Genomic DNA, 12,105 nt, shown 5'->3' with positions numbered 1-12,105 from the left:
ATGTATAGACATATTATTTCATTTGGTACGTAGACCCTGAAAATAATAATTTTTATAATAAATGATAACGTCCCTGCTAGTATTACCTATGTATAATAGAGGTAATTCTTTTAATCATGGCATTTCGGATAATTTCGCAAACAGGCATGAGTTCGGGGATCTTCGGCATATTAACTGCAATCAATTAATTGTGTGTGAGACGGATATGAAAACCAATATTTTAAAATAGAATTCAATACATACCGAAAATCGTTATACAAGAAATGAAAATATAATTAATATCACCTATATATATAATAAAACCTGTAGAATTTAATATTAATTATATGTCCATTTCTTGTAAAATGGAATTCTACCAAGTAAATGCTAACTCAATTAAGAAAATCGTTATGTTTGTCCTATTTTAATTAGCCAATTTTATTAAAGTTTACTTATTCTACATAATCTGGACAATGTCTAAATTTGATTTTGTGCATCATTTTTATATCATAAATACATTCGCCATTTTGTAAATGTATATGTGCAATGCGACAAGTCGGCTGAAAGCTGGTAAGATAAATTATTTGAGTGATTTCTTTACGCTCAGCATATCGGTTAAAACGAACACAGAAACGTTAGAACTTAAATAATTATAAGATAAAAATAACTTTTTATATACCACGTTTTTAAATTTTCTGTTGAATAATAATATAAACTTGACAATCCTATGTATTAATAAAAACTTTTTATTGTATTTGATAGAAATACAATAAAAATACTGAAATGTCATTTTAACATTTCATATTGATTTTCATAGTAACGCACGTATATATTAATAATTTAGTTGCTAGGACTCCCTTAGCAACCAACAATAATAACTTTCCATACAAAACAGAATTAACTGAAAATGAATTCAATTCTGCTTAAAGATGGCCAAAAGTATTAAAAGAATGCATTATCGTCGTGTTCTGATAAATATTCTAAAAGTTTCAAATGTCTAGCTGTTGAAAATCTTCAATCGTCAAATACAAATCTTGGACAAACAAGAAAAAATTTATACTGGACACACGAGAAAAAATCTGTACCGGACAAACAAGAATACGAGCTAATAAAAACGTGGTAAAAATGTAGTTACTCCACCTGATTTTTTAAATAAAAATATTGTTTGAATTACTTTCGCTTCGCATTGTGGTACCTATCTATGGGGAGTTCGTTGTTGTTATTTTTTTTTTAATTTAGAAAGATTGAGTAGCATTCTTTTATTTTTACGGCAGAATACCACGTTCGGCAAATGTCTCAAAAAACGGGATGAAATCTATATCTTCGTCAAAATTACGTACCGTTGGACAGACAAAGTCGTAAAATGGGACGTAATGTCGTAAATACATAATATGGCCAGCCTAATATTATAAGGCCTTTTGTGCACAGGGGCAGATTTACCATAACTCGGAGCCCCAAAAACATTTATGAAAAAAACCCTTGAGGTAGACCAAGCAGCTGCCTCCTATGTGAATGAAACAAAACTGACTTTCTCTTAGGTATCCTTACATACTGTAGTTTAAATGCTAGAAGATATCAATATTTGGCCACGTATTTTTTTAGACTTATACGTTGTGTAAATGAAAACTCTGTCATTCTCGATAGTATTGTGTGTATTGACTTGTGTGTCCCTAATAACCATCTTAGAAATCGGGAGTATTGGAGCAGAACTAACCTGCCATTGATGATGCCAATTGGGAGGACAATAGCTTTGGTCAACCAAATCGCTTCGGATGGTGATATATTCCACATACGTGAGGACGAGTATAGGTGGACGTTGTTTTATAAACCCTTAAAATAGGGTCCATTTAGCTCACTCGGTGTGCTTCCATGCTTTATAATTTATATATATATTTTTGTACCTTTTACTTTTCTTTTCATACTGTTTTTGTTATACTACATATACCTACACTGTTTTTTTTGTTTCTTTGCTTTTGAATGTCATGTTATGAATGTCTTTAATTTATAATTTGCAATGTTCACGGTATGTAAAAATAAATAAATTTTAATTCTGTCAATAAAAAATACGATTATTAAAATTAATTTTATAATACACATTTTTTTATAATACTAAAAACAAGTCAAGAGGCCTAATGACAGCAGTGTAGTGAATTCACATTTAGTAATATAAGTGCAATAATGACATACACTCTCAATCACATACAGATTTTGAGAAAATCATATAGGTACTTACCTAATTATATTGTGAAATCACCGGGTATCGAACCCGAAGTCCCGGGATGAAAGGCCAGTGTCTTACGCACTGGGCCACGAGCGAAAATTGTACAATGCATATAACAAGCTACTGTAGCGTTCAGATCAGGGAATACAGGTGGTTCAGATGTTACGACACACAAGTGAATACTTGAATTTTACACGCGTGAGCCAATACATAAGTGTTGTCAAAAACACAGCGAACAAGCAAGAAGACTATTATTTTTTTAACGTTCTGTAAAATGCTGTTTTAATAAAAAAAATATGTGCGAACAATATGTCTTAGCCCAGAACCCCTTCACGCCCCCCCCCTTCACGCCCACGGTGGCCGCGCGGCATAAGCGTTGGACTACAAAGCCGTGGGTCCCAGGTTCGAATCCTGGGTCTGGCAAGTACAAAAATTGTTTTTCAATTTGTGTGTGTCAGGGTATGGACCTAATAGGTTGAGCAAGTGGCTGACATCCATTTCTCGTAAAAAACAAAATCTGTCAATACAAACCTCCACTCTGTGGAGGCCCATATGATCCTATCAGGATCGGACATGGTCGAAAAAAAAAAAAAAAAAGAACCCCTTCAAGCATCAATTCCGTCCGTGAACAAATGAACATATTATTATCACGTGTATAAACACCGTTTACAAACATTTAAAAGTTTTGCTTAAAATGTCCATTTTTTTATTCCGTAGCGGAGAGAAACCATGTGAAAAAATACTGACATACAAGTAAGCTTAGTGTGGCCATGTTTGAGGGAATTTTTTTAGTAAGTAGGAAGTAGCGACGCGTAGTCTCGTGTGATGTAATTTTGATTAAAGCGCGCAAATTTGTACGATTTTGACTGTCCAAACTACATTTAATCTGAATGCAATATTAGCCTAGCCAATGTGGAGTGGTGAGGACGTGCATTAGTTTCAAACAATTAATGGATGTGCAAAGCTATTTGTAATGCGACATATATGTTCATGGGCCCCACATTCTGAAGTGGGTCTTTGGCGGGGCCCCCTACCTATCGCTAAAGATAAAGGCAGTGTGACGCTCTACAGTGGCGTTTTCCAAATCGTGTACGCGGTAAAGTTAATGTGTATATTTAGTGTTTTTTGTATATTATAATAAATCTATTTGAATTATGGAGTTGTCGAGTAACGATACACAATTAAAAATTGTATCGTAGAACCACGTAATTTTAAATAATAACATTATTGAAGAAAAATAGAGAATTTTATTTGTGATGTTTGTATATATCACTTATCTGGTCGACTCGCCACGCTGGCCCTTCCTGAGCCCGGGCCCCCAGGCTAGAGCCCTGTCAGCCCCCCCCCCTTTGTGGGGGCCATGTATATGTTTATAGACATTTGAAGGTGCCCCTCGAAAAGGGGTCTATATGCAAAAACTAAATTTTACAGGAGAAAGGAAAACAAAATAAACAACAAGAATTTCAGTACCTACCTATGATTTTTTAAGGCAATGAATGTCAATGATTAAAAATATAATCATACATCACTGAAATTCTTGTTATTTATTTATTTAAGTGTGTTTCCTCTCTCCTATACAATTTTGGTTATTTCATAGAGCCCTTTTCGAGGGGCACCTCCATTTGTATAATTTGTTCACAGACAGATGTATCTTGGTCTTTAATTGCAATAATACAAAAATTTCACTCCGATGAAAATAATTTCGGAAAACACATTTTGCTCAACATAACAATCCAGTAGTTGACCTATATTATAGGTACTTGCTTACATGGGGTTAAGTACCCCTGTATTCAAATAAAAAATAACGTAAAAAAAACTCTTTGACTGTCAATCATTGGGAAATATAAATAGTTGGGACATTTGGGTTGGCAGGTAACTCAACTGACAACAAAAATATTAAATCAAATAGATACACCATCCGCAGTTTTTTTTTTACAAACGCATCATTAATTTCCAAGGTGAGGTAGAGTAGGTATATTCGTATATTTTTACGTATTTTCTTGCGGAAAATCCAACAAAATGTCGTATGTTGAATTTGTCCGGTTGGTTTTTTTCATGTCTATTTTTATGACAGGTGTCCAGCTGTCAATATATGGACATTATGCAATACTATTATAATTTCGTGAAGGTTAGACTAATAATTATCTGAATACAAAACCCATACTTTTGTATAAGTACCTAATTAGTATTTTATTAGTATTAGTGTTTATATTGTCTTTTGTTGTATTATTCTATCGAAATAATATTACCTACATACCTATATATATATTATCAAATGATTTGATGTGTAAATAGCTATATCTTAAAGCTGTTTACCTTTAGGAAATAATACAAAACATATATTAACACATACATAATGTAGGTACCTATTTAATTACATAATTAATTGAAATTGCATATTTTTCCCACTTGGCAAGATCGTTAAATAATAATGATATATATTTGTTTAATGAGGTACGTTCCAACTTAAAAATAACTATCTGCCGATATTGATTTAAATGAAAATAATAGGCGATGATCACTTATAATAGTTTAATTATTAATATCGAGAGTAATGCAGTACCTAACTGTAGGATTGTCAAAACAAACTTCAATAATCCATCTGTCAGTCTACGTGGTACATGATTTTTTAAATGCTTTGTGTGTTCCTTGAAATTACGGCATATTACTTTATTCTGTTATAATAAGAAACAACTTAATATTATGTATGCTTGACACGTTTATAAATTTTCGCTAATACAAACGAGGTTGGACGGTTCTATCTCTTTGGATAATACTCTTTTTTTGATCATCCCAATTCACTTAAAAATGGTCGAAGTCTGCGCTGTAGAAAGAAAGGAATGAAAAGCTTATGAAAAACCGGAAATGATTCCTGTACTAAAATTCCGCACAGCCAGCTTTTATCAGTGGTTCATGAACTTTTTATGCAGTTAACTTCATTGTATATGATCCGCACAGCTGATGATCTTTGGCGACCAACTTCATGCGGTTCACACACGCTAGTTTTTACACACACATTCGTAATTCATGTTCACACACACGTAAAATGCGCGAACTTCACGGCGCAGTGAAAAGTGAATCCAATATGGCCGTATATCGATCTTGAAGTGTTCGGGGAGTAGGAAAAGCATTATTTTTTCGATAATTCCACGGCGTTTACTCATTAAAAGTTGAAGGTATGAACCTCCAAAAGTTCTTCTCATTGTTATCTGGTCTGGGGGTTTCTTAAAAATATCAGTGTGTTGTGTTTGAAGGTTTTTTCAGTGATATTGCTAAAAATGGAATACTGCTGTCATGCAGTTACTTGCGGCTCTGTTTATTGCCATCGTTGAATGTGTTAAGTGATTTTAAATAACATTTTGATTCAAGTTTTTGTCTTAGAATCATTATCTCTCACCTGTCAAGGCCGCCGTCATTATTTTAATTATAATTGTCGCGAAGGAATTGCAAGGGTCTACTCAAAATCGATTATACGTGGGCGTGTCTGAAGTAATAAAAGACGTCCGTCACATTTCTGTCCTCTTTCTTACCGTTTCCTTCCTACATATCCCACATAAACGTGCACGTCGTAGCCCGGTTCATAATTTTACCTCAGATTTGTCTACATTTTGGTCTAAAGATATTTTTTTCTACTTTTTATTGGTTTCGTCTGCAAATTTGACAGACTGATATCATTATGTTTTTTTACCCTGTTTAACCAATCAAATATTTCCCCCATGCGTTTAATTGTTCATTAATTATATCGCGTGGTTATTTTATTTTTCATGTTGAAATTAATATGATAATCTGTAATAACATATTCACGATCTGCGGACAAAATTAACCCGCATCCAGCTGAAAGACGGTGATTTGTTTATGAATAGATAATAATCGTTAATATTGACGGGTTAAAGGTGTCGAGGTCGTCTAATTAGTTGTGCCGAAAGTGTTATAATTACTTTTTTCGCAAATATATACAATTTTAATTTTCTTTCAAGTCAATTATGATCTCGACGTCGCTATCGTTCGGTATAATAATTTATAGTTTTGGCGGCGAATCGCGTGACAGTTTTTGAAAAATGACATTGCAGCCTTCGAATGACAGTAGGCTCTGTCGACCATAGCGAATTTTCTCCGCTTTGTTGTATCGTGATTGTATAATAAAGTTCATGTTTTGGTCTGTCCTGTCACATCTTATTGTTTTTTATCATGCGATTTTGATGTTACATTATGCAGGTGTGCCAATATGACAAATATGAAAATTGACGTCGGTTCGACCTTTCACGGGAAATCCATTTTCACGAATCACCCTCAAGTAATTATCTATTTTTTTTTTACATATTCTGTAAGAAATATCCATGAACTCATTGTACATAATATATGAGCAAATAGATACCAAGAGATCAATTCAATAGCAAAATGTTATGAAAATAACAAGCAAGTTGAAGTAAAAAATACAGTACTTACTTCATACTACAAAAACAACTTCAAAATTGTTTAATAAACATGATTCAATTCGATCAATGACAGAACCAAATGAAACAAACAATGGCAGTCGCTTTGTTAATTCATTGACATCTTCTAATCGAGATCTAAAACCTAACAACCCGCTGTAATCCAAAAACAAATAAAAACCTATGGCGCACAGCTCGCCGCTTGCAATGGGCTTTACATCATAGGTTTTCGTTTGTTTCTGGGTGTCAGTAGGTTGTGTTAGGACAGTGGAGCAGGATTGTTGATGGAAAAATTCATCATGGGTATGGCAAAAGTAATTTGCAGTTGTATTGGTATTTTTATGCTACAATTGAAGCGGGCACTGTTGCAAACGATCCCAATACACATGCGAATCGGCATGGTGCCACTGTAGAATGATGCCAGTTTACCAACATAAATCATTTCTGGCATAAGTTTTTAAATACACTCAAAACCATTATAATGGAGTTCTACCATGTAATCCCCATTTCAACTAATAATGCAAACTGGGATTTTGGAACCTTCTTCTTTCTGGCACCTCAACCCTATAGGGGGTTTAGGCAGCATCCTCCAGCATTTGCCTCCATTCAAGTCTGCCCAAAGTCACTTAAGTATTTCCAATTTATGACCCCCAAAGTCTTCAAATCCAACTTGATACTCCTTTGAATCACTTATTTCATTACTTTGGAAGATAATCACTGAAATCACAAGCTTTGCCAATAATATTCTGTCATTTGAAGCGATCCTGCAGTGATCTGTTTGTCATTGTTAGTTTAGTTGCTTTCTTGATGATATTGATCTATCTTTCTCGGATCTACGCTTCCAGGGATCTCCCTTCTCTTTTTGGATCTCTTCTAACAATATGAGGTCGGCCAGCTTTTCATTTGCTTTCCAGCTTCCAGAATGTCAGTGTTTTGTCATGTGTGACTCATCCATTCTATGTACATGGCCTATCCGTCTAAGGTCCGATTAGATGGACTGTATGGTGTGTGAAGGCTCGTAGAAAGCATATATTATCTTGTTACTTACTGTATCTTTGTTTTTACCCTAACTATGTAGGTATCATTGACGTTTCCGAAGATACACAGCACTATTCAAATGGAGCCAGCACTCTTTCCATATTTCCGAGCTATACTTAAGTACCGTTAATTAAATCAATGTGGCTTCACACCAGTGGCGAAGGGTGGAGATAGGCTGTTAAGATCCACCATAAATAGTGCAGATTAGTCATATGTATTTGTTTTTATTGAACTAATACTATTTACAGATGGTTTTGGTTAGTTTTTAAACCAAACCATAATATTTTCGGTATATTTTGGGCGATATGACAAAATTGAGCACACTTTTTCATTCATACTTATTCGTTTTCGTTGGATTAAGAATACATATTACACATAATGTTAGTTCATTTTTTTTAAATTCTATAACTATAATCCAAACTATAATGGATAAAAAATATTATTCTATCTATAAAATATCCAAAGTTATGTATGATTTAATTGCATAATTTTAGATATTTTATAGATCTACCAGTATTTTTTGACTATATCTATTATGGCTTGGTTTCGTAGGGTTTAATTGAATTTAAAAAACTAACCAACACCATCCGTAAAATGTAGTATTTTTTGACTCTTATTTATTATGGCTTGGTTTGGCAGGGTTTAATTGAATTTTAAAAACTAAATAAACTAAGTAAATTGTAGTCTTATTTCAATGAAAACAAATACATATGACTGACAAAGTTTAGTGTGCAATATTTATGGCGGATCTTAACAGCCTACCTCCACCCTTCGCCACTGTTTGGCACATATACTACTAATTATTAATTTTATGGCTACGGAAGTAAATGAAACCTGTTTTAAAAAAGCTTGAAGACGTTGCTTAGCAAAATGTGCAAGTATCATTATTACTACCCACTATCACTTTATTGTTTATTACCAGTCGCAAGGGACTAAAATTAGATTTATAATAACTTATGAGAATAGTAGGTATGTGCAGTATTATAGATAATGCAACTAAGTTATCATAAACAAAATAATAACTGAAAGGAAAACTTAAACGTTGTAATGATGAAAAGTATGATTGTAGCAGGTCAATTATGTAAGTGTAAAGTATCACAAAGCTTGTTTATATCACTCAGTTTGATACGTGTATACATTACTTACATAGGTGTCCATGTTTGCTTAATTAACAGCGCCAAGAATCCCTATCACTCACCAGTTGTCTTGCATTTTCCCAGGTCATCAGGTTATACTAGCACCTATAGCTCCACCGTAAACATCTTGTGAATAGTATTTTGGCATGAAAAAGAAGCAGGCTAGCTTGAGGCTCTCTTAAAGCATCTGTAGCACGTTGCAGAGCCAGGTTTGAAGTCGTTTCCTCACTTGTGACAATAGGCGATCCTTGTTATCTCTATTCTTCGTAATACCACATACCCAGTATCTCTGAATATTCATAAGGTGCTATAATGCATTGAATAAGCAGCATTTGCTTTTATTTCGTGGGTACCATACATTTTGCATCTGGCTGAATGTTGGTAGTCTTTCCTTTGCAAAGTGCCCACAGCTTTGAGCTTATCTTTGTATGCTTATCTAGTACTAAATGAGTTAACTCATTTAGTGCTAACACCGCGACAGGCGCGTTTGGAGTACTTGGCCATTAGATATAATTAACGTGTTATTTAAATGTGGTAATTAAAAGGACAGCAGTGATTGTGTTTAGTATGCAAATGGCTGAGAATGCATTTGATAAAGATTTGTTTTATCACACCACTGTTCTTATCAATCTAATCGACTGGAATACAATGTATCTTTATCGCTCATTGTTTCCAAACTCCCTGTAATATCAATGCTTGTTTTATATATACTTAATCAAAATAGCTTTTCAATTCAGTTTTAACTCAACCTTAAAGAAAGGCGCATCAACTGCATTCAATCACTGTATCAAATCAGACCGTTTACAAGTTATTGTCTAAAACAAAATCTACTATACTTATATATTATATTAATTACCTTCTAATAAAATCAGTTCAAATATAAAAGGTGTTTATATGAAAATGATCCCGCCATCTTTAATGATGTGCTCCCCCAAATATTTAAAGCTGTCCATCGCTAATCAGGGTGCAATCTGCATCGGGATAGGTGCTATTTCCAAATAACATGGGAGGAATTTTTATACAGCCTGTTGGTTGCCTCTTGAATGCCCTCGTTTGTCGAATTATAGTATACCAACTGAAACTGTTGCGCTGTGGAGAATTGAACAATCAATTTTCGAATGTATCTTTATTTTCTTCTATTGTAATACACTTAACATCCACGATGGCTTAGCGTGTGAGTTTATAATGTCGTGGTTCCCAGGTTCGCAATCCTTATCTGACCAGTAGTTTTTCAATGTGTGTTTGGACCCAGAGTATGCACCTAATAGGATGAATATCCATTTCTCGTAAAAAACAAAACCTGTTAATACAATCTCCGATCTGTGGAGGTCCATGTTGTACTCTCAAGATCGAACATGGTGAAGTAGTAGTATTTTACTATATGACGTATCCTATCTACAGTTGTAGGGATGTGATAATAAGGGTTTGTTTGCTTGAATTGTTATGGTTGCCATCCAACAGTCGAAATTACAGGTGACGTACCTAATCAAAAATAATCTTTAATACAACTCATCCTAACTCCTCTGCATTTGGTCCAGCAGGGCTATTCAAACTAGTTAATACGGAAACTGGTTTCTGTTATTTTTCTTGATCCAAAATAACACGGATATCACTCGTGGAAATTCCGTATACAAGACAGTTACAGTGCCACAAATTTATCTGAAGAATTGATGGGGGAGCCACAGTCGAAAACTACCCAACTCACAGCTGGACATAGTCTGTCCGTAGGATGACATATTCAATATGGCGTCATAGTAGTTCAATTTTTGTCTGATAAGTTTGTGGGACTGTATCTACAATAACATACAGCACTGCATCTTACTTAATTCCAAATACATCCGATTAGAATCTCCAATTGGATTTTTTTCCGATTGAAGATTCTAATCAGATGCATTTGGAATCAAGTGTAACATATTTAAAAATATGTTACCATACTACTCAACGACATTTGAAGTTTGCGGTAAATTTCAAAATCGCTCCATCTCAATTCTTAATATGTAATTATTGTACTCTATCTCGCTCTAAAACAGTTAAGACGGTCACGAGCGGCCATGTTAAAAGATATCACGTCAGACATTTCACATCCCGGGATAGTAAATTAACTGTCTGAATACAATACAGCATGATTATCGCTTTATTTTTTACTGATTTTGGAGTAAAGTGATATGTTAGAATAGCCCTACAGGTTCTCATGTGAACTATGTTACCAAAAAACTGGAGAGTTAAGGAGAGAGAGCTTTTTCAAATTATATATCTTTTTATAATAAAGGATTTAACATTTGTGAACCTTGTAATATGTTCAGTATTGAATAATAAAATAATAGATTTTTGAGTTGTCACCGCGTGTTCTTCCTTCTCCTTTCCTCGATGATTCGCGTTCGTTGTAGAAGCCATTCTCAAGAGATAATGTATTGAAGTATTCTGTGTTGTGCATGAATACAAATGCCGCTCTAAGTGTGTCAAAAAGGGGTCTGTTTTCTGAGCTGAGAGCAAATGTTGATCAGAGTAAAAACATATTTTTTTTAGCATGCATGTATATTCGTCACCTTCCAAATGATGTATCGTTCTCTGCTCTAGTCAAAGTAGACACGGAGCAGGATGAACAAACGTAGGTAACGTGAAAGTCTGTCACCGTGATCGCTGACATTGTAAGACGTTTTATGTCAAAAACGATTATCGTTAATTACTGATGTCATAGTAGGGGTAGATACATTTATAAATTGATACACATTTTGTAAAACTTCACACACAATATCGGTAATCCAGTAGCTATCTGAGTTATAAATTAATTTGTGTTTTGTTTTATTTGCAGGAAGCCACCGCAATCGCAGGTGTGCCGTAAAGATGGCGGCAGCGTGAAGAAGGCAGCCGAGTCTGCACACTCGCTCCGCAGGGACGACTCCTTGAACCATTCCCCCCACCACAAGCATCACTCTCCACAGCTCATCGAAAACTGTGACTCATGTAAAGGTATACATTATACAGCTTCCGTTAACTTCCTCTTCCAGCACTTCCGATCGACATTTATTATCTTGCATGAAATTGCACGAAAACCAACAAATAACTGTACATTGTTTCTTTCAACAAGGTTTGTGTTACCGTGTTTGCAGAAAATACCCTCATTTAATGATTGTTTATTATCATGTTATCACCGGCCTTCTTCGCGCTTAGGCGGAGATGGCAGACCGTGATAATGTCATGGCCAAAGAAGCGGGGGTGGGGAACAGAAACGCACGGTGTATGCTGTCGAGGCTGGTTTATTTTATCATAGATACAGTTATTTGCAGGGTATTGTCGT

General features: G+C 34.6%; 1 protein-coding gene across 9 annotated transcripts in view; it reads left to right on the top strand.

Moving 5' to 3' along the window:
- Asator (tau-tubulin kinase asator) overlaps window positions 1–12,105 on the top strand; it is a 139,096-nt gene that overhangs the window by 87,889 nt on the left and 39,102 nt on the right. For 7 of the 9 annotated variants that reach the window (XM_085956262.1, XM_085956261.1, XM_085956260.1 and 4 more), the window contains one exon: window positions 11,620–11,777. In XM_085956262.1, the coding sequence (XP_085812388.1) occupies window positions 11,620–11,777 (158 nt within the window). Of the gene's footprint in view, window positions 1–5,237; window positions 5,377–11,619; window positions 11,778–12,105 lie in introns of those variants that run through there. The other 2 variants (XM_085956266.1, XM_085956265.1) reach the window with 1 other exon arrangement.

The sequence above is a fragment of the Rhyacophila brunnea genome, unplaced genomic scaffold, assembly GCF_057557595.1.
Source record: "Rhyacophila brunnea isolate RB1 unplaced genomic scaffold, BYU_Rbru_1.0 scaffold_6, whole genome shotgun sequence".
Lineage (NCBI taxonomy): Eukaryota > Metazoa > Arthropoda > Insecta > Trichoptera > Rhyacophilidae > Rhyacophila > Rhyacophila brunnea.
Note: the sequence above shows the minus strand (reverse complement) of the source record. Positions and strands in the feature narration are given on the sequence as shown.